This window comes from Glandiceps talaboti, chromosome 2 (genome assembly GCF_964340395.1).
Source record: "Glandiceps talaboti chromosome 2, keGlaTala1.1, whole genome shotgun sequence".
In the NCBI taxonomy this organism is placed as follows: Eukaryota; Metazoa; Hemichordata; class Enteropneusta; family Spengelidae; genus Glandiceps; species Glandiceps talaboti.
The window spans coordinates 2,285,808-2,310,564 of NC_135550.1; the positions used below are offsets into that span (position 1 = coordinate 2,285,808).

Genomic DNA, 24,757 nt, shown 5'->3' on the forward strand with positions numbered 1-24,757 from the left:
CAAGCCGATCCGTCCTCGCCTCTATTCAGCCAGGCGAATGGATGGCATCCATAGATTTGAAGGACGCCTACTTCCACATTCCCATTCATGAGTCGTGTCGTCACTTTCTCCGCTTTGCAACCGACGGTCGAGTGTTCAAATACGTAGCACTACCGTTCGGCTCGCAACAGCACCGAGAGTCTTTACTCGAGTAGTTTCCGTGCCGGCGACCACTCTCTAGACGACTGGTTGCTACACGACAAGAAAGTCGAACAGCTACATCGTTTTGTTCGAGACACCCAGATTATTCTGAGGTCTCTCAAATCGATTCTAGTTCCTACTCAGGACATGATTTTTATCGGGATGCGTTTTATGACCAAACAGGGAATAGTCTGTCCACCGCAAGAGCGAGTAGACAAGATTGTAGTACTGATAAGACTTGTAGCAAAACAAACCCGCATACAAGCCAAACTATTTCTGTCCCTGTTGGGTTTGATGAATTCCATCATCGACATTTCACCATGGGCACGCCTCAGAATGCGACCAATTCAACTCTACCTGTTGGCTCACTGGCACCCCAGTATCCAATCAGCAGAGTGTATGGTTCCCATCCTACCACCCCTTTTTCCACACCTACGATGGTGGTTGGACAAAGAGGCAATGTTGGAAGGAAAACAATTTTCGAGTTGGAAAACAGATATTTCCCTTTTACCGACGCGTCCAAGGTGGGATGGGGAGCCCATCTGGACCACCACTGGACCTCAGGTACTTGGGATCTACCATCTAGCCTCCATCATATCAACTGGTTGGAAATGCAGGCAGTTGTTCTAGCTCTTCGCCAGTTCGAACACCTGGTGTCACACTGCTGTGCTAGTCAATACCGGCAACACAACAGTGGTGGCTTACATCAACAAAATGGGGGGGGGGGGGGAACCAGGTCACTGACCCTATGTTATCTCACCTGGGACCTAATGTTCTGGTGCAAAGACAGGAAGATAACACTAAGGGCGCGGCACCCTCCGGGGAAGCGCAACGGGATTGCAGACGCATTCTCGCGCTGCATCCAAGTTCGCCCCATGGAATGGGAGATTCCACAGAATGTAGCCAATCAAATCTTCATCAGGTGGAACAAGCCTGTAGTCGACCTGTTCGCAACATTTCTCAATCGCAAACTTCATCTCTTTGTATCTCCTGTACCAGATCTCAGAGCAATGGCAGTGGATGCCATGTCTTTCAGTTGGGAGGGGCTGGAGGCTTACGCCATCCCACCTCTCCCCCTACTACCACTAGTCCTCAGAAAAATTCAAGAGGAAAAGTGTGTACTATCTCTAGTCGCTCCACTGTGGCCGAACCGCTCGTGGTTCCCAGTGTTACTGTCTCTCCGAATAGATCTCCCATGCAAACTGCCCCAGAGGGAGGATCTGTTGTCACAGGGACGGAACATCCTTCACCCACATCCAGAGACGTTCCATCTACACGCATTCAGATTGTCGAACGATCTCTCATTGCAAAGGGCTTTTCTTGCAAGACTGCCGCGGTCATCGCAAGACCCCAGCATGCGAGTACCCTTGCTACTTACGGGGAAAAGTGGAAGAGATTCTCTAGTTGGTGTAATTATCATAAAGGATTTAGCCACGCTGGTGGGAAGGGACCGAAAAGAACGTCTTTTATGTCCAGTCAGAGCTCTCAAGTGGTACTGTAATCGCACTAAATATATTAGGGGCGATCGTACCCGCTTGTTCATCCCTTGGAAATCGGACAAAATGGATTGTACCACGGCCGACATTTCTAAGTGGATAGTTAATACTATTAAAGTAGCATACAGTTCTTCCACAGCTGATACACAGGCACTTTCTAAAGTTACTGCTCATGAAGTTCGTGCAGTGGCTACTTCCTGGGCACTCTGGTCTGGCGTATCCATTAAGTCAGTCATTGAGGCAGGAACCTGGCGCTCTCAGAACTCATTCATTAGCTTTTACTTGCGGGACATGGCCCAAGAGGCAGTCAGGATGTCTGCTCTAGGTCCTATCAGTTCGGCTCAAAATGTTGCTATGCCTTTCAGTGTGGAGACTCCCTCCACCAACTAGGTGTCGTATTCTAGGCTTACCCAAAAGTAAGCTAAAAGGTGGGTATTTGTCTGTACAGAATTGTAATTTCTACTGAAATGAATTTCTGTATAAGACTAATACCCACCTTTTATGCTCCCACCCTCCTTCCCACAGTCTCCAGTCCTTGTAACCTTCGGTTATGTTTAGGACCAAGGAATACTGGGGATTGGCTAGTCAAGGTCATGTGACCACTAGGACGACAGGCCACAGGGTGCCGGAGGCATTAATTTATATTTGGCAATACACAAGGGGAAGCAGAGGGACACCCAAAAGTAAGCTAAAAGGTGGGTATTAGTCTTATACAGAAATTCATTTCAGTAGAAATTACAATTCTCTTGGGTTCCAGTCACTTAGTCCCAAAACCAACTCGTCCCAAACTAACTCATCCCATGGCCATCACTGTAAAGAGTGGAGAAGGAAGCTTCACATACCATATATTTATTGACATTTTAAAATCAAATCCTGGCATAATTTATTCTGCAATCTATTAAATATGTAATGGACAATCTTTAACTGAAATCTTATGTGTACATCGTGTACAGGTAAATTTCAAAGTCAAACTGCATCATGATACTTCATGCTAAAAAAATTGTATGTCATCCCCTGGAAAATATGTCTTGACTGAAAAAAAAAATTCATATTTCATGTGAGCTCCCCTGACAATCGATCAAAGGACAAAAAGGACATTTATATGAAGGGACAAATTAGATACGAACATTGGGATGAGTTATAGTAGGCCTAGTTGGTTTAGGACAAACTGACTGGCATTCATTCTCTTCAGTCAGATTGAGTGCAAACTTGCTAACGTCAAAGACTTTACTGTGTTACTGATAGCTATCATATCAATCACAGAGGACAACATGCTGACTTACCCCTATACTACTAAATGTCAATGTGTGTGTGTATTACTGTTAGATTCTGAAATTGATCTTAATGTCAATGTGTGTGTGCATTACTGTTAGATTCTGAAATTGATCTTAATGTCTGTGTGTGTGAGTATCTGTGTATTACTGTTAGATTCTGAAATTGATCTTAATGTCAATGTGTGTGTGTGTGTATTACTGTTAGATTCTGAAATTGATCTTAATGTCAATGTGTGTGTGCATTACTGTTAGATTCTGAAATTGATCTTAATGTCAATGTGTGTGTGTGTGTATTACTGTTAGATTCTGGAATTGATCTTAATGTCTGTGTGTGTATTACTGTTAGATTCTGAAATTGATCTTAATGTCAATGTGTGTGTGCATTACTGTTAGATTCTGAAATTGATCTTAATGTCAATGTGTGTGTGTGTGTATTACTGTTAGATTCTGAAATTGATCTTAATGTCAATGTGTGTGTGCATTACTGTTAGATTCTGAAATTGATCTTAATGTCTGTGTGTGTGAGTATCTGTGTATTACTGTTAGATTCTGAAATTGATCTTAATGTCAATGTGTGTGTGCATTACTGTTAGATTCTGAAATTGATCTTAATGTCAATGTGTGTGTGTATTACTGTTAGATTCTAAAATTGATCTTAATGTCTGTGTGTGTATTACTGTTAGATTCTGAAATTGATCTTAATGTCAATGTGTGTGTGCATTACTGTTAGATTCTGAAATTGATCTTAATGTCAATGTGTGTGTGTATTAGTGTTAGATTCTGAAATTGATCTTAATGTCAATGTGTGTGTGTATTACTGTTAGATTCTGAAATTGATCTTAATGTCTGTGTGTGTGGGTATCTGTGTATTACTGTTAGATTCTGAAATTGATCTTAATGTCAATGTGTGTGTGTATTACTGTTAGATTCTGAAATTGATCTTAATGTCAATGTGTGTGTGCATTACTGTTAGATTCTGAAATTTATCTTAATGTCAATGTGTGTGTGTATTACTGTTAGATTCTGAAATTGATCTTAATGTCTGTGTGTGTGAGTATCTGTGTATTACTGTTAGATTCTGAAATTGATCTTAATGTCAATGTGTGTGTGTGTGTATTACTGTTAGATTCTGAAATTGATCTTAATGTCAATGTGTGTGTGCATTACTGTTAGATTCTGAAATTGATCTTAATGTCAATGTGTGTGTGTATTACTGTTAGATTCTGGAATTGATCTTAATGTCTGTGTGTGTATTACTGTTAGATTCTGAAATTGATCTTAATGTCAATGTGTGTGTGCATTACTGTTAGATTCTGAAATTGATCTTAATGTCAATGTGTGTGTGTGTGTATTACTGTTAGATTCTGAAATTGATCTTAATGTCAATGTGTGTGTGCATTACTGTTAGATTCTGAAATTGATCTTAATGTCTGTGTGTGTGAGTATCTGTGTATTACTGTTAGATTCTGAAATTGATCTTAATGTCAATGTGTGTGTGCATTACTGTTAGATTCTGAAATTGATCTTAATGTCAATGTGTGTGTGTATTACTGTTAGATTCTAAAATTGATCTTAATGTCTGTGTGTGTATTACTGTTAGATTCTGAAATTGATCTTAATGTCAATGTGTGTGTGCATTACTGTTAGATTCTGAAATTGATCTTAATGTCAATGTGTGTGTGTATTAGTGTTAGATTCTGAAATTGATCTTAATGTCAATGTGTGTGTGTATTACTGTTAGATTCTGAAATTGATCTTAATGTCTGTGTGTGTGGGTATCTGTGTATTACTGTTAGATTCTGAAATTGATCTTAATGTCAATGTGTGTGTGTGTGTATTACTGTTAGATTCTGAAATTGATCTTAATGTCAATGTGTGTGTGCATTACTGTTAGATTCTGAAATTTATCTTAATGTCAATGTGTGTGTGTATTACTGTTAGATTCTGAAATTGATCTTAATGTCTGTGTGTGTGAGTATCTGTGTATTACTGTTAGATTCTGAAATTGATCTTAATGTCAATGTGTGTGTGCATTACTGTTAGATTCTGAAATTGATCTTAATGTCAAATGTATTACTGTTAGATTCTGAAATTGATCTTAATGTCTGTGTGTGGGGGTATCTGTTAGTTTCTGAAATTGATCTTAATGTCTCTGTGTGTGGGTATCTGTTAGTTTCTGAAATTGATCTTAATGTCTGTGTGTGGGTATCTGTTAGTTTAATTCTGAAATTGATCTTAATGTCTCTGTGTGTGTGTATTACTGTTAGATTCTGAAATTGATCATAATGTCTGTGTGTGTGTATTACTGTTAGATTCTGAAATTGATCTTACTGTCTCTGTGTGGGTATCTGTTAGTTTCTGAAATTGATCTTAATGTCTGTGTGTGTGGGTATCTGTTAGTTTCTGAAATTGATCTTAATGTCTGTGTGTGTGGGTATCTGTTAGATTCTGAAATTGATCTTAATGTCTGTGTGTGGGGGTATCTGTTAGTTTCTGAAATTGATCTTAATGTCTGTGTGTGTGGGTATCTGTGTATTACTGTTAGATTCTGAAATTGATCTTAATGTCAATGTGTGTGTGTGTATTACTGTTAGATTCTGAAATTGATCTTAATGTCTGTGTGTGTGGGTATCTGTTAGTTTCTGAAATTGATCTTAATGTCTGTGTGTGTGGGTATCTGTTAGTTTCTGAAATTGATCTTAATGTCTGTGTGTGTTGGTATCTGTTAGTTTCTGAAATTGATCTTAATATCTGTGTGTGTGGGTATCTGTTAGTTTCTGAAATTGATCTTAATGTCTCTGTGTGGGTATCTGTTAGTTTAATTCTGAAATTGATCTTAATGTCTCTGTGTGTGTATTACTGTTAGATTCTGAAATTGATCATAATGTCTGTGTGTGTGTGTATTACTGTTAGTTTCTGAAATTGATCTTAATGTCTGTGTGTGTGGGTATCTGTTAGATTCTGAAATTGATCTTAATGTCTGTGTGTGGGGGTATCTGTTAGTTTCTGAAATTGATCTTAATGTCTGTGTGTGTGGGTATCTGAGTGTGTATTACTGTTAGATTCTGAAATTGATCTTAATGTCAATGTGTGTGTGTATGTGTATTACCGTTAGATTCTGAAATTGATCTTAATGTCAATGTGTGTGTGTGTGTGTGTGTGCATTACTGTTAGATTCTGAAATTGATCTTAATGTCTCTGTGTGTGTATTACTGTTAGATTCTGAAATTGATCTTAATGTCTGTGTGTGTGGGTATCTGTTAGATTCTGAAATTGATCTTAATGTCTCTGTGTGTGTGTATTACTGTTAGATTCTGAAATTGATCATAATGTCTGTGTGTGTGTATTACTGTTAGATTCTGAAATTGATCTTACTGTCTGTGTGTGGGTATCTGTTAGATTCTGAAATTGATCTTAATGTCTCTGTGTGTGGGTATCTGTTAGTTTCTGAAATTGATCTTAATGTCTGTGTGTGTGGGTATCTGTTAGATTCTGAAATTGATCTTAATGTCTGTGTGTGGGGGTATCTGTTAGTTTCTGAAATTGATCTTAATGTCTGTGTGTTTGGGTATCTGTGTATTACTGTTAGATTCTGAAATTGATCTTAATGTCAATGTGTGTGTGTATTACTGTTAGATTCTGAAATTGATCTTAATGTCTGTGTGTGTGGGTATCTGTTAGTTTCTGAAATTGATCTTAATGTCTGTGTGTGTGGGTATCTGTTAGTTTCTGAAATTGATTTTAATGTCTCTGTGTGTTGGTATCTGTTAGTTTCTGAAATTGATCTTAATGTCAATGTGTGTGTCAGCAATACACACAGACATTAAGATCAATTTCAGAAACTAACAGATACCCACACACAGAGACATTAAGATCAATTTCAGAATCTAACAGATACCCACACACACAGAGACATTAAGATCAATTTCAGAATCTAACAGTAATACACACACAGAGACATTTACTGTCTCTGTGTGTGGGTATCTGTTAGATTCTGAAATTGATCATAATGTCTGTGTGTGTGTATTACTGTTAGATTCTGAAATTGATCTTACTGTCTGTGTGTGGGTATCTGTTAGATTCTGAAATTGATCTTAATGTCTCTGTGTGTGGGTATCTGTTAGTTTCTGAAATTGATCTTAATGTCTGTGTGTGTGGGTATCTGTTAGATTCTGAAATTGATCTTAATGTCTGTGTGTGGGGGTAGCTGTTAGTTTCTGAAATTGATCTTAATGTCTGTGTGTTTGGGTATCTGTGTATTACTGTTAGATTCTGAAATTGATCTTAATGTCAATGTGTGTGTGTGTATTACTGTTAGATTCTGAAATTGATCTTAATGTCTGTGTGTGTGGGTATCTGTTAGTTTCTGAAATTGATCTTAATGTCTGTGTGTGTGGGTATCTGTTAGTTTCTGAAATTGATTTTAATGTCTCTGTGTGTTGGTATCTGTTAGTTTCTGAAATTGATCTTAATGTCAATGTGTGTGTCAGCAATACACACAGACATTAAGATCAATTTCAGAAACTAACAGATACCCACACACAGAGACATTAAGATCAATTTCAGAATCTAACAGATACCCACACACACAGAGACATTAAGATCAATTTCAGAATCTAACAGTAATACACACACAGAGACATTTACTGTCTCTGTGTGTGGGTATCTGTTAGATTCTGAAATTGATCATAATGTCTGTGTGTGTGTATTACTGTTAGATTCTGAAATTGATCTTACTGTCTGTGTGTGGGTATCTGTTAGATTCTGAAATTGATCTTAATGTCTCTGTGTGTGGGTATCTGTTAGTTTCTGAAATTGATCTTAATGTCTGTGTGTGTGGGTATCTGTTAGATTCTGAAATTGATCTTAATGTCTGTGTGTGGGGGTATCTGTTAGTTTCTGAAATTGATCTTAATGTCTGTGTGTTTGGGTATCTGTGTATTACTGTTAGATTCTGAAATTGATCTTAATGTCAATGTGTGTGTGTGTATTACTGTTAGATTCTGAAATTGATCTTAATGTCTGTGTGTGTGGGTATCTGTTAGTTTCTGAAATTGATCTTAATGTCTGTGTGTGTGGGTATCTGTTAGTTTCTGAAATTGATTTTAATGTCTCTGTGTGTTGGTATCTGTTAGTTTCTGAAATTGATCTTAATGTCAATGTGTGTGTCAGCAATACACACAGACATTAAGATCAATTTCAGAAACTAACAGATACCCACACACAGAGACATTAAGATCAATTTCAGAATCTAACAGATACCCACACACACAGAGACATTAAGATCAATTTCAGAATCTAACAGTAATACACACACAGAGACATTTACTGTCTCTGTGTGTGGGTATCTGTTAGATTCTGAAATTGATCATAATGTCTGTGTGTGTGTATTACTGTTAGATTCTGAAATTGATCTTAATGTCTGTGTGTGTGGGTATCTGTTAGATTCTGAAATTGATCTTAATGTCTGTGTGTGTGGGTATCTGTTAGTTTCTGAAATTGATCTTAATGTCTGTGTGTGTGTATTACTGTTAGATTCTGAAATTGATCATAATGTCTGTGTGTGTGTATTACTGTTAGATTCTGAAATTGATCTTAATGTCTGTGTGTGTGGGTATCTGTTAGTTTCTGAAATTGATCTTAATATCTCTGTGTGTGGGTATCTGTTAGGTCCTGGATTTGACCTTGGTGTCAGTGTGTGCATGTGTGTATTGTTTATTAGAATCTGAAATTGATCTTCTCTCTTTGCTTGTGATTAAACACTTAACAATGTTACATTAATAGATCAATTTAAAGTTATTTTGTCTGCACAAAAATGAGAATAACAAGACTAAGGGAAGATTTTAATATCACATCTCTGTGTTTAGGCTATCAGCAAAGTTGGTAAGAAGCTGGCACAGTACTACCAGGACCCTGAATTACTTGCATCATTTGCAAAACTTGGTACTAAAGCTACATGGGGTCACAAACTAGAACAGCTTCAGGTAAGTACACAAGTTCAGTGGTACAGTACCAGGGGTCACGTAAAGTAGAATAGCTTCAGGTAAGTACACAAGTTCAGTGGTATAGTACATGGGGTCACAAAGTAGAATAGCTTCAGGTAAGTACACAAGTTCAGTGGTACAGTATCGGGGGTCACAAACTAGCAGTTAAGTACACAATTTTAGTTCAGTGGTACTGTACCAGGGGTCACAATCTAGCTAGAATAACTTCAGGTAAGTACACAAGTTCAGGGGTACATAGTACAGTACAAAAATGTACCAGTTTTTTTCTATGAATAAATTTTGGTAGGTAGGCTGTGTAGCCCACAAGAATATAGGGGTACAAGAAGATTATACTAATTAGATAATGGTAATTAGGTGCCCATGTACATGTCCATAGGTGGAACATGGCGGGCACATATATGAAGTAACCAACTTGCTTACAAATTACCAACTTTAGCAGATTTCAGTCTCAGGCCGGAAAGTTGTTGGGCCCATAGATCAAGTTACCATCTCACTTATTTAGCAACTTTCAGACCCATGCCTGAAAGTTGTTGGGCCCATGTATCAAGTTACCAACTTCCTTAGCAAATTTCAGTCCCATGCCGGAAAGTTGGCAGACCCATGTATCAAGTTACCAACTTCCTTAGCAAATTTCAGTCCCATGCCGGAAAGTTGGCAGACCCATGTATCAAGTTACCTGTAAGTTACCTGAACATTACCTGTAACTAACGCTGACCTTAAGTTGACCTCAAATAGTGGAACTGGGATATGATTACCATCAATGCCCTGTATTAAAATGGTGGCATTGGCTTTATTATATGAATTAGGGGGTAGCACATCATTTAACATCAATGATTGGGCTGCTCCAGTATCCCTAAGAATAACTACTGACTTGACCTCATCATGACCTGTCAGTGACCTAACCCCTGACCCTTAGAGATGAGCTTCTTGTAACTCTCTGATACAGGTTTTACCCTATCAACATTATTGACATTTCCGATACTAGTGTCTAGTCTAAGACTGGATTCTCTTCTACCAACATGGCTATTAATAGAGACATTACTTCTACTCTTAGTATTAACTAGGGCTACCGGTTTACTGGATATCTTCTGATTTTCATCTTTCTTCAACTTGAAACACTTTGCCTTAATATGCCCTATTTTACTGCAATAACAACTTGGCCTTTTATAACAATGAACAATGAATATTGACGACTATTTATCAGAAGGTAATAAGCATAAATATTCATTGTTCATCTACTACTTGATGCACCAGTGGACTACTATGAGAACAATGGAGGTGAAAGAGTTTCAATTTGGTGTTTCTATGCAATCTCTCAAAATTATGTGAAGTCAAATCATAAAATGACTCCCAAACCAAAAGTGCTGAAAGTATATTGTGAATTTCATTTACCTTTTAAAAGGTCTTACTACTCTACTCTATACCTGACAACTGTGTTTTTTCAAATTTTGTACATTGTATGTGTTGTCTGCAGATCACATTCAGAGATGCGTTTAGTAGTGACCAAACACAAGATTATCAGAACCTGTTACCCCAAATAATACAACATGGTGATGTTGAAATGTTCAAGGATTACTGCAGGTACATTGGAATACGTGGTAATGTACACTCATGGTGTAAAACACCCTTTTAGTGGTCTGAAATGTTAGCCATAAACTGACAGGTTTCAAAAAACAGTAAGACATATTTATACCTTTTGTTAAAACATTGTTGCCAACATCTGTGTAGACAAATTACTTTTGATTTGTGCTACTGTACAGTATTATTTCAACTAGATTTAATGTATGTGATTTTTGCTCATATTAATAAAAATAAAGATAATCAAATTTGAAAGATGTATACAAAATATTGATTTGGATTCATCTATCCTGAGTTGCAAAATTGGTCCCCAGTCTCTATAACTGAGATATTGCAAACAATTTCTCAAAACTTTAAGACACAAAAGTCCCAAGGATTTTTAGTAATTAAGAGAAGTGTAGACATATCTGGTGAGAAAGAACACTTGATGATGTATGTGGTGTTCACTTCAGTTGATGTATGTGGTGTTCGTGTCAGTTGATGTATGTGGTGTTCACTTCAGTTGATGTATGTGGTGTTAAGTTGATGTATGTGGTGTTCAGTTGATGTACGTGGTGTTCACTTCAGTTGTTGTATGTGGTGTTCATTTCAGTTGATGTACATGGTGTTCACTTCAGTTGATGTACATGGTGTTCACTTCAGTTGATGTACGTGGTGTTCACTTCAGTTGATGTATGTGGTGTTCACTTCAGTTGATGTACGTGGTGTTCACTTCAGTTGATGTACATTGCGTTCACTTCAGTTGATGTACGTTGTGTTCAGTTGATGGATGTGGTGTTCAGTTGATGTATGTGGTGTTCACTTCAGTTGATGTATGTGGTGCTCACTTCAGTTGATGTACATGGTGCTCACTTCAGTTGATGTACATGGCGTTCACTTCAGTTGATGTATGTGGTGTTTATTTCAGTATCCAGAAGGACACGCTGTAAAAGTTTGTCTATTGGAAATGAATTCTAGTAGCTACACAATTTATTGTTTGCTTTCAAACCAATCACTTAGTAGTGTAATGAGCCATAGTCCAGTTTCTCACTTTTCTAAGGTTTTGACAAACAGATCATGTAAAAAGTCACTCTAGATTAGGGAAAATAACTTTTAACTTTTCATGAAGTTTGTCAAATACATGGCAGTACAAAAAACAGCCTGGAGAATCAATTTACACAAACTTCATGAGTTCATAAACACAATCCAAAACAGAACAGTACTTGAGTTATCACTGTCATACACTATGAATTGTTGGGAAAGGAGGATTTTCAAAGTATGCTAAACTACTGAACAAATATGGCCTATGCTTCCAGCAAAAATCTGCTGTCAAATAGCACCCTATGTGGCCAAAACTACCTCTTCTTTTGTTTTATCCAATAACTAGAATATGACATCTATGTTTACAGAGCATTCAACCTGCATGAAGAGAGTGCCCTGCTGTTGTACGTAGAGACACTTCTATTACCTCCTAGAAGTACAGCTAAAAATGAACCACCAGCATTAGACAAGGGATTAGTTATATATGTACTAAATCATGTCAGCAATAAAGAGGCATTACAACTGAAACTGAATTTAATACTTGATCAGGTAAGAACAAATATTTTTAAGTATTGACTTACATAAAGGATGTGATTTGTATTCCATAGGGATGTGTTAAGATACATGTAAAGTGAAAACTATTCTGTATGGAATGTCTGGAAACAGGTATGTGTTGAGGTGCATGTAAAATGAAAATTATATTCCATATGGAATGTCTGGAAACAGGTATGTATTAAGATACATGTAAAGTGAAAACTGTAAGTGAATATTTTAGCGTAATAATGCCCCCTTGTTTACCATCAAATTTGACCAAGATTTTGTTTAAAATCTACTTTACCTGCTTTGTAAAGAACTATATCAGGATATACTAAAAATCTATATTTGAAATAGATATGGTAGGAGCATCTAAAAAAAACATTGTGCTGTGTCCATCTCCATTGTTAATGATGTAGACAGTGCTTTTAGCTTGCAACCTGTAACCTGTAAGCTAGTCACATTTTCCTAGATTTCACAGGTGGGTTCAGTTTCAAAACCGATAATGTTTTTAGTACACACAAAATTGCAACTGTTACATTCTATCAACTTTCTTACAATATCTTTGAAAAAAGCGGGCACAAATTGGATGTCCAGGCTAGGCTGTGGGACTACCAATTGCATGTGCCTTTTCATGTTTATTCCTCTGTTTGATTATACTTTCAAATTGTTTTCGTTGGAAGAGGGATCAATGATAGAGAAATGAGTTCATACTAAATTTGCCAAATTTGTCAGTTGAAAATAGTTAGCAAGATCACATCTCTCAGAAGTGTTGCTTATATAATCACTTTTGCCATAACAAGAATGCGATGCAGATGAGGAGCTATTTGTCGTCTCGTTATTGTAAGCTCTGATTAATCTCTCTATTTATAGGTTAATTTCTATGACTATGAAAGAATTGATTTCCTACTTGGTGTTATAAAGAATGACTGTCCATTATCAGAAGAAGAAGTGAAAACTGTAGATCAGGTAGGATTGCTTGTGTGTGTGTGTGGGGGGGGGGGATGATTGGTGAATCCCACTGGGCCATGTAAATCAAGTTGAATCATATGTAGTAACTGGCAGAACTCATATTAAACAAAATTATGTTAACTTGTGACTTACATTTGCTTTAATAGTAAATTTTAATGTTTACTATAGTTGAATGTTGTATTGGATATATTGTATACACACAAAAGTAGACCCATTACTTAGTATAGTTTTTGAGTTGTCATATTTCTGTTGTGAAAGGTGTCTGAATATGGTGGGCCAACCAGTGTCTACTTCTCCCCTTGCATTGTCCACCAAATTAAAGTATGACTGACAGACATATCCTAAAGTGCTGTTCTACCATATTTTAATGCTCCAAAATAAATGTTTACCATATTGTGCATTTTGCAAACTGAAACAGGCCTCAATTATGGGCCACTTGAACTAGTTTGAATTATTGCTACAATAGCACAGATATAAACCATTCATTCATTTATGATTTATTAGCCCTGATGGGGGCTTCTACGTTGGGCTCCGTTCGCCTGTACATCCATCCATCTGTCTGTCTGTCCTTCCATCCATCTGTCCATATCCACCTGTATCTCCAATATGCATGCGCCAATTCAACCAAACCTGGTACAAATGTCAGATGTTATAGAGGTTATACGCACATCACTTGGTTTTACAACCATTGCGACAAAAGTGAAATGCTGGCCATATTTGTCGTAAATAATCACACTTTGCCCAATAACTCTTGAAGTTTAACACATAGAGACCTCATTCAAGTGTATTCACCCATATAATCAATGACAAGCTTTCTAATGACACATTGAACTTTGACCTTGACCTTGACCTTCAGTTCAAATAGCCATATTATTGTCCAATTGTATAAATTATGGATATCTCTGATATGCATGGACTGATTTCAACAAAACCTTGTACAAATGTCAGATGCTATAGTCGGCATATACATATCACTTTGTTTTCAAAACCAATAATAATAGCAAAATAGCGGCTATATTTGTCGTAAATAATCACACTTTAATTGCCCAATAACTCTTGAACTTTAACACATAGAGACCTCATTCAAATGTCTTCACCCATATACTGGTATATCTCTGATATGCATAAACTAATTCCAACCAAACCTGGCAGATACTATAGCCTGCATATGCATGTCACTTCGTTTCACAACCTATACAATAACAGTCAAATGGCGGCCATATTTGTCATAAGTATTCATATTTTACTCATTAACTCTTGAACCTTAATAGATGGAGGTAACATTCAAGTGTCTACCTCCATTTTATCAGTAATGACCTTTGTAATGAGACTTTGACCTTGACCTCAGTGTCCAAGGTCAGAGGACAAAATTTGTTGAAGTACATTTTGTAATTCTGTGGCAAGCACAAGCCATGTGATTTCAACTGTCTGCCTGCTCAATATCAGATACAATATTTGTTTTTAGATGACCTTTGAGTTAAGTTCAGATATTAAATTATCATAGTATGATTCATACAGACATGTAAAGTCTGTGAAGTGTGTTTGATTTTCTGTGTTGCAATCTTTAAGACAATGCTGACATAGTTGAAATTGTCCAGGATCTACACATACAGATAAAAAATAATCCCTTTTTGGTGTTGAGTGGCTGTATCTTTTTAATTGGCATAATTGCCATGACATTATTGTTGTGACAGTCCTTTTTAAACTGGAAGCCAGCAAAATACTGCACAGACTCAACAACTTGACATTGTAGTGTCAGGCTAGAGGAAAACATTCCCGTACATTTACCATTACATTACTTCAGGCCATACACACCTACCAAAATACTCAGAGTATATTGTCACAATTTATATCTAGCCAATACTGTTTATGTCAACCCACACTCACTTTCAACATCACTTGCCAAATACACAGTCATAACTACACATATTATTATAACAAACTTACTCCAATCAAATATCCTCAGTCCTTTCTTTAACACACACACATAGAGGTAGCTAAATGGTCCAAAATTGAACAGTTGCGGGGCAAAGTGCTAGATCTAGCACTTCGCCACTTTTTGACAAAGTGCTAGATCTAGCACTTCGCCAGTTTTCGCCAAAGTGCTAGATCTAGCACTTCGCCAGAAAACAACGAAGTGCGGGACTGTAAACAACGAAGCGCCTCCAACGGCTTGATATAACGTGGTCGATAAATGTCACATACATGCACCATGTCAGTAGTCTGTGTACATGGTCGTGTGGCGCACGATCGACTCCAAAACTTATCTTTGGCCGATTGTAACAACGACACGATTTATCTGAAGTTTGTTAAATGTTTGCCGGGTAAAACGGCCGGTTGAAACTTCACGTTGCCGTACGTACGGTTGTGTCCCGGGGGTTGTGTGTTCTGTTACAAACATGCCTTGTCAATACCTTGGATGGACTTGCGCGATCACAGAAACAAGTGTTATTATTTTACCCCTTTCATATACAATTGGCTAACACACGTCAATACCATCGATATTATCGACACTGTATTGTATTATGATAGAAACATTCTGATACATATCTCGGGAAACTAGTGCCTGTGGGCGGGACTGTACTTCAGAATCTGCAATCTACTCTGTAAACAAGGACTAGCCACTCAGTATTTCTTATACCATGTCTATTTTAGAGCGGGAAAGATATATCAATCATAACGTCTTGAAATAAATTTGAAAATCACTGAAATCTTTATCCCACATTGGAGTATAATTTCTGAGCGACCAGGAATTACATAAGGGACGATATTGAAGTTGGTGATTGTCTAGGAATGCAAAAAAATTCAGTTAACAGTAATGTGATGGTTTACTTGAGATCTGGCGAAGTCATGGATTATTTATTGTCGTTGTTTTCAGTCAAGAAGTTGGCAGTACCAAGTACATGGAATTTACAAAACAGTAGTGACGGGTTATTTATAGATTTCTATCAAAATATTTACAGCAATGAAGGGCTGAAATTAAAATTGTTCACACGAATATGTTTTCGCACTTACGTTTCGATAGCAATATTTTTTGTCATCTATAAACGATCTGATAATACTGAAAGAAGTGAATCTATTCAATAGAAATATAGTGAACATGATATAAACTTACACCCAGACTTTATTTTCGTGTTCAACGATCAAGAAAAATCTTCGCTCTCGCATCTAGGCACACTAACCCCCCCCCCCACACACACACACACCAAGAAATTCAGTTTTCCTTTATATTATTTCTTTGTCATGCAATGTTACAAATGTCACTGCCATTAAATCTGCAGTATGAAGTCTGTGACACACGCCGAACTAAATGTTTCTACTTCCTGAAATCTTCGAAGTTTCGACTGTGTGGTGTCATGCCGTTGTCAACTGCGGAGTACGAAACGTGGTTCCGACGAAATGACTACGTGCTATAGTTGAAGTCTGTGACGCACGCCGAACAAAATGTTCGTAGTTTCGACTGTATATGGGAGTGCGTTATTTGACGTGACAGCTGTCAAAATGGCGGTCTGCGGTTGTTGGTAGTGGTGTCAAGCCGTTGTAAGGATTACGAAACGTGGAAGGGAAACGACCACGTGCTGTAGTTTTCGCCGCATAGAACATCGAAAAAATACAAAACTGAACGTTACTGAAAATTACGAAGTAGAAACTTGTTTGTGCATTGGCAAAACATACGGAAAATCAAACTCTAAGGTCGTTAACACGGGAAGTAACATTTTACACTGAGAGTAATAACATGTCCATTACCGGTATAACATGACATATTTACCGATGACCTAGCACTTTGCCACTCTTTGTTGAAGTGCTAGATCTAGCACTTCGCCACTTTTTGACAAAGTGCTAGATCTAGCACTTCGTCAGTTTTCGCTAAAGTGCTAGATCTAGCACTTTGTCAAAAAGTGGCGAAGTGCTATAGATCTAGCACTTTGCCCCGCAACTGTTCCGATTTCGAATTCTTTGTTACATGACACATATATATACACACAAATCATACTTCCGTTTTCTATACATCACTCCTCACATATTTCAGCAATTACATTACTAAGTACTCTAACATATCAATCTATAACTGTATTTCATGTTCAAACAATACACCACACCTTTCAATAGCACCAACAAAAATCTATTCGTTCCTACTACAACAAATCCTTTTTTGGGGGTATGTCTTCGATGAAGGCTTGTCTATAAGTTAGACAAATCTAGGATATGTCGTCGTGTCAGTGCAGTAAGATCGTATCTGCCAATACAATTGCATAGCAGATACAACCTTTCTGCAATGAGGTGATGATGTGTGTGTCTTTTAATGCTTAATTTTGCTACTAGCTACTATGTGAGGTAGGAGTCACTAGATCTTGGCATGCATGTGACTATTATATCTTCATTATTTTATTTCCATGAAGGGCTTGAAACTACTTGAGTACCTGACTGTGTATACTAGATGCAGCAAAGCCTCTCAGTATGAAGTGGCATATAGATACAAGACAGAGGAAGATCAGGTATGTTTGGGAATTTGATGATTCAAGTATGGAGTGTACATGAAATTTGATGATTCAAGTATGGAGTGTACATGAAATTTGATGATTCAAGTATGGAGTCATGAAATTTGATGATTCAAGTATGGAGTGTACATGAAATTTGATCAATTTAAGTATGGAGTGTATGTGAAATTTGATGATTCAAGTATGGAGTGTACATGAAATTTGATGATTCAAGTATGGAGTGTACATGAAATTTGATGATTCAAGTATGGAGTGTACATGAAATTTGATGATTCAAAAATGGAGTCATGAAATTTGATGATTCAAGTATAGTGTACATGAAATTTGATGATTTAAGTATGGAGTGTATGTGAAATTTGATGATTCAAGTATGGCGTGTATGTGAAATTTGATGATTTAAGTATGGAGTGTACATGAAATTTGATGATTCAAGTATGGAGTGTACTTGAAATTTGATGATTTAAGTATGGAGTGTACATGAAATTTGATGATTCAAGTATGGCGTGTATGTGAAATTTGATGATTTAAGTATGGAGTGTACATGAAATTTGATGCAGATTCAAGTATGGAGTGTACTTGAAATTTGATGATTCAAGTATGGAGTGTACATGAAATTTGATGATTCAAGTATGGAGTGTACATGAAATTTGATGATGAGTGCTGATGCTAACATGTTGAATTTACATGAAGAAAGGTTTATAGGAAATGTGATGCTTATAGGTGCCTAGTGATGATAAATTTGATGTTTGTAGGTGCCAAGTGATGTGAAATTTGATGTTTGTAGGTGCCAAGTGATATGAAATTTGATGTTTGTAGGTGCCAAGTGATGTGAAATTTGATGTTTGTAGGTGCCAAGTGATGTGAAATTTGATGTTTGTAGGTGCCAAGTGATGTGAAATTTGATGTTTGTAGGTGCCAAGTGATGTGAAATTTGATGTTTGTAGGTGCCAAGTGATGTGAAATTTGATGTTTGTAGGTGCCAAGTGATGTGAAATGTGATGCTTATAGGTGCCAAGTGATGTGAAATATGATGTTTGTTTATTGAGTTTTCATGATGCTATGCTGAAATGATTTTGTAGGATGAGAAGTATAGCTTTGATTTAACAAGATTTTTCATCTACATTGTCCAAAATTTCTTCATTTCTCAGTTATGTTTATATTCCATTGAGAATTGTACAATTGGGTAAATGTTTTGTCATACCTCCAGATATCAAGGCTACATAAAAATAAAATTAATAACATTTTTCATTCATGTCAAAAAGCATACCCTGAAACTATCACCACTGATCACTATGTTTAATATCATGTGTATAGATGTCACGATGAGATACTTCACGTGGTATGTTATCATGTGCATAGTTGTCACGATGACATACTTCACGTGGTATGTTATCATGTGCATAGATGTCATGGGATACTTCACATGGTATGTTATCATGTGCATAGTTGTCACAATGAGATACTTCACGTGGTATGTTATCATGTGCATAGTTGTCACGATGACATACTTCACGTGGTATGTTATCATGTGCATAGATGTCATGGGATACTTCACATGGTATGTTATCATGTGCATAGTTGTCACGATGAGATACTTCACATGGTATGTTATCATGTGCATAGTTGTCACGATGACATACTTCACACGGTATGTTATCATGTGCATAGTTGTCACGACATACTTCACACGGTATGTTATCATGTGTATAGATGTCACGATGAAATAATTCACGTGGTGTGTTATCATGTGCATAGATGTCATGGGATACTTCACATGGTATGTTATCATGTGCATAGTTGTCACAATGAGATACTTCACATGGTATGTTATGTGCACAGATGTCATGGGATACTTCACATGGTATGTTATGTGCATAGATGTCATGATGAGTTACTTCACATGGTATGTTATTTGCATAGATGTCATGGGATACTTCACACGGTATGTTATCATGTGCATAGATGTCATGGGATACTTCACATGGTATGTTATCATGTGCATAGATGTCATGATGAGTTACTTCACATGGTATGTTATGTGCATAGATGTCATGGGATACTTCACACTGTATGTTATCATGTGCATAGATGTCATGGGATACTTCACACGGTATGTTATCATGTGCATAGATGTCATGGGATACTTCACATGGTATGTTATCATGTGCATAGATGTCACGATGAGTTACTTCACATGGTATGTTATGTGCATAGATGTCATGGGATACTTCACACTGTATGTTATCATGTGCATAGATGTCATGGGACACTTCACACGGTATGTTATCATGTGCATAGTTGTCGCGCGCGATGAGATACTTCACATGGTATGTTATGTGCATAGATGTCATGGGACACTTCACACGGTATGTTATCATGTGCATAGTTATCACGATGAGATACTTCACATGGTATGTTATGTGTATAGATGTCATGGGACACTTCACATGGTATGTTATCATGTGTATAGATGTCACGATGAGATACTTCACATGGTATGTTATATGCATAGATGTCATGGGACACTTCACATGGTATGTTATCATGTGTATATATGTCACGATGAGATACTTCACATGGTATGTTATCATGTGCATAGATGTCATGGGATACTTCACATGGTGTGTTATCATGTGCATAGTTGTCACGATGAGATACTTCACATGGTATGTTATGTGCATAGATGTCATGGGACACTTCACATGGTATGTTATCATGTGCATAGTTGTCACGATGAGATACTTCACATGGTATGTTATGTGCATAGATGTCATGGGACACTTCACATGGTATGTTATCATGTGCATAGTTGTCACGATGAGATACTTCACATGGTATGTTGTGCATAGATGTCATGGGATACTTCACATGGTGTGTTATCATGTGCATAGTTGTCACTATGAGATACTTCACATGGTATGTTGTCATGTGCATAGTTGCCACGATGAGATACTTCACATGGTATGTTATCATGTGTATAGATGTCACGATGAGATACTTCACATGGTATGTTATGTGCATAGATGTCATGGGACACTTCACATGGTATGTTATCATGTGTATAGATGTCACGATGAGATACTTCACATGGTATGTTATCATGTGCATAGATGTCATGGGATACTTCACATGGTGTGTTATCATGTGCATAGTTGTCACGATGAGATACTTCACATGGTATGTTATCATGTGCATAGTTGTCACGATGAGATACTTCACATGGTATGTTATGTGCATAGATGTCATGGGATACTTCACATGGTATGTTGTCATGTGCATAGTTGTCACGATGAGATACTTCACATGGTATGTTGTGCATAGATGTCATGGGATACTTCACATGGTATGTTATCATGTGCATAGTTGTCACGATGAGATACTTCACATGGTATGTTATGTGCATAGATGTCATGGGATACTTCACATGGTATGTTGTCATGTGCATAGTTGTCATAATGAGATACTTCACATGGTATGTTGTGCATAGATGTCATGGGATACTTCACATGGTATGTTGTCATGTGCATAGTTGTCACGATGAGATACTTCACATGGTATGTTGTCATGTGTATAGATGTCACGATGAGATACTTCACATGGTATGTTGTGCATAGATGTCATGGGATACTTCACATGGTATGTTATCATGTGCATAGTTGTCATGATGAGATACTTCACATGGTATGTTATGTGCATAGATGTCATGGGATACTTCACATGGTATGTTGTCATGTGCATAGTTGTCACGATGAGATACTTCACATGGTATGTTGTGCATAGATGTCATGGGATACTTCACATGGTATGTTGTCATGTGCATAGTTGTCACGATGAGATACTTCACATGGTATGTTGTCATGTGCATAGTTGTCACGATGACAATCCTGTTGTCTTATTCTTGCTTTTACAAAGACAGGAAGACATTTTGTTGTTATTATTAGTTTCAATTCTATTATTAATGGTTGTCTTCTATACTTCATACCAGCTGCTTCATGACAGTGAATCACTTCCACACTTGGCGGAAACCAAACTTCCATTTCATCCACTTATGTATGGTAATCCTTGGAAAATAGTCAGTAAGTTGATGCTTTCACATTCAGTACTAGATGTTTATGTCAAGTTCATTACATCTTCCCGAATGTAGAATTATGGTTACATGATATTCACTCAGACACCTCCCTGTCAAAAAAATCATATACATGTTCAAGATATTGTAAACCTGGAAAATTTTGGCTAAAAAAGATTTTTTTTGCTTATTTTGTTGGAAAACAAAACATGAAAAGAAGTAAGGGAAAAAATGACTTCTTGTGTATGAACACAATGTACCAACTTGGTAATTAGTAAAAATTAGTCTTCGAAAACTCTAGTTATGAAAATATCTAGGTTTACAATAAAAATGTGCTTTATTAGCCCCCATCAGGCACTGGCCAGAGGGGGCTATAAGAACGACCCATGTCCATCCTTCCATGGACAGCTATATCTCTGACACCCATGATTCAATTACAATTTTGTGACCTTTGTGACAACATGGGACAGACATTACAGCTGATTCCACAAAATAAAGAATGATGTTTATATGTAGATGTTACTTAATTACTTCAATTGCTTTGTTTCAACATTTACTGCAATTGTTCCACATGTTGTTTGGGTTATGACACTTTTATCGCTGAGAAATCAGTCTTGAGACACACTTGAGACACACCAGACCAGGCGGTGAACAATTATGTAAGAGTCACCAGCATTGTCTAATAGCTGACTCCAGACATATGCAATAGGAGCACTGAACAGTTAGTATACCCCTGTATTCTCCACGTCTTTTCATTTAACTTGAGTTCCACTGTCAGAAATTATTTCGTATTTTCTCATGATCTCACAAATATTGTGAATCAATTATGATTGGAGGAAAACCAGGAATACCAACATCAATTGGTACCCATATGTGAGAACATACATACTGAAAATATACATGGTGGGAAGATCGTACAGACAAATAGCTACCATAACTGTCAAAATCGGCAGTGTATTTTCTCTGTAAAAATTTACCGTTACCGGTGACGTTGCCAATGGAACAAGAGGACTGAAAGAACCTTAAGTACTGACTGATTGTTTTTACAGTTCATTGAATTTAACAAGAAGACAAAACCAAGTATATATCTGTATTGTATGAGGCCAGGAAAAATAAAAAAGCTGTTCAACGGGCCCGACCTACCCACATTTGGGGCATTTCAATTTTTTTTTTATTTGATTTTTTTTTTTTTTTTTTTTTTTGATGATTGGCAATATATCCTCATGCGGGCTTCACATGTTAGTAAAATTTACACTTTGTTTCAAAATTAAGGTGATTTATTTATATTTTCTGAATGATACAAGTCACCATATGCATTTGAGTCAATTCCAAATTATATAATCTTGCTGTATACTGTGGCTCTGACGATGCATACAAGAGATTTGAATTGAGATTAAACTAAGCTGTTGCATCAAGGAGCAAATATTTATGACTATGGGAAGGGGGTTGAGTAGTCTTTGGGCTGTCAACATGCTGATAGTCTGAAAGTTTTGAAATGTTTTGCCCTTTATTCATGATTTTTTGGAACCAAAATAAACTTCAGAAGTCAGTTACCAAGTGCACATCTGCAAGATATCTTTCAATCTGCTTTGTTACAACAAAATACAAATGTACACTTCATAGCCATATATGTACTGCATAGTATAATTGTCTCAATTCTAGTATTTTGATACCATATTCAAGTACTGTAAGACTTTAAATTATGTCTATGGTTTGATAAATGTATGCCTCTAAATGGCCTCCTACATTGTCCTTATTTTCAAAAAGGTTTTCATCTTTGGAGTTGTCTCCTTCCAATCAGTAGCAATCACAGAGATAATTGTCTTTCTCTCAAAACAAGATGGAAGGTAGCTGGCTAAGTACCACCTGTATAGGTTAGAGCTCATTATGAGACATCTCCTTGTCCATATGAAATCCACATCCTTTGTAATTTAAAAAGCACTCTCGTTTGGGGGACTGTTATTGTAGTTGGTTTAACTTATCACTGTTATTTTAACACATCATTATACCATATAATTTTATATCTTCACTGTAGTGTATGTGACAGAAAGGGTTGCTAAAAAAATTCTGGAGTTTCATTTAGAGGGTCTTAACATTTTTTGAGAGGAGAGAGGGTCAGAGAAGCTACACAATTTGTTTAACCGTAAAGTATGTACATTTCCTAACTGTAGAACTGATGGAAATCGATTGCCATAGACAAATTGCAAGAGATGAAATCAAAATGACTGAATAATAAGTTCTATATTAAGATCAATCTAAAATGTCTTGCCATCAGCTCGTATTTCAATCCTTCTCCAACATTGTAAAAATAAAAATTAAAAGCAATTGATCTACCTACCCGATGTGATGGGCTGGGTTGCCCGTTGAACAGCTTTTTTATATTTTTTCTGGCCTGAGATACAAAAGAAACTGGTTGATACAGAGGATAAAGTATTTCTGAAACAATTGTTTTCCTATCTTCAGCTCCAGAGTTGAATGCAGACTCGGTATGCAATCTGTTACCAGTGGCAGAAGTATTGAAGGTAAGACAGGTATTCAAATAAGAGTAATTCTGAATCCAGTTTTGATTTGTCCGTCAGCGAAAGCATTGCATAAATTGATAGGCATTTGCGATCATTATGGAAACGACCACGACATTCTCTTTCATACTACCAAAACAGAATGTATGGCTATTTTCCCGAAGTCTTGGAAACCGGGTAGAATGCTCCGCATATTGCTATATGGCAAACCTCTGCAGTTTGTGAGTACTTAAAAGTACCTAGGTTAAATTGTGTCTTTATCAGGGGAGGACAACGCAGATATACAAAGGCAGCTTTGTTGTGTGTACGCTCGAGCCAATTTGATCGTATGTAACTTCCGTCATTGCTCTCAAAATGTGAAATGTACCCTTTTTAAAAGTTTCCTGTATAGCATGTAAGTAATTGGCCCAAAACTGACCAAGTACGGGCAGAGTTACGAGCTCGCAAGTCTCAAGTACGAGTGACGTCAGGGGTTCCTGTTTCATTGCACGGCTGTCTGCTGCATTTCAGTGTAAACTACGGAGCAATAACAACTGGGTAGGTTCACAATCAGGCTGCGACTCTAGCCATAACAAACACGGAGAAAGCATAGCTGCCGCTTCGCCGTGCAATGG

At 37.0% G+C, this 24,757-nt stretch overlaps 1 protein-coding gene across 1 annotated transcript in view; it reads left to right on the top strand.

Annotated features, from left to right (window-relative positions):
• The window catches only part of LOC144453510 (kinetochore-associated protein 1-like), a 158,937-nt gene that overhangs the window by 69,543 nt on the left and 64,637 nt on the right, over positions 1–24,757 (top strand). The window contains exons 21-27 of the mRNA XM_078144822.1: positions 8,818–8,934; positions 10,430–10,536; positions 11,922–12,102; positions 12,961–13,056; positions 17,460–17,555; positions 21,544–21,634; positions 24,088–24,146. Of these exons, the coding sequence (XP_078000948.1) occupies positions 8,818–8,934; positions 10,430–10,536; positions 11,922–12,102; positions 12,961–13,056; positions 17,460–17,555; positions 21,544–21,634; positions 24,088–24,146 (747 nt within the window). The remainder of the gene's footprint in view (positions 1–8,817; positions 8,935–10,429; positions 10,537–11,921; positions 12,103–12,960; positions 13,057–17,459; positions 17,556–21,543; positions 21,635–24,087; positions 24,147–24,757) is intronic.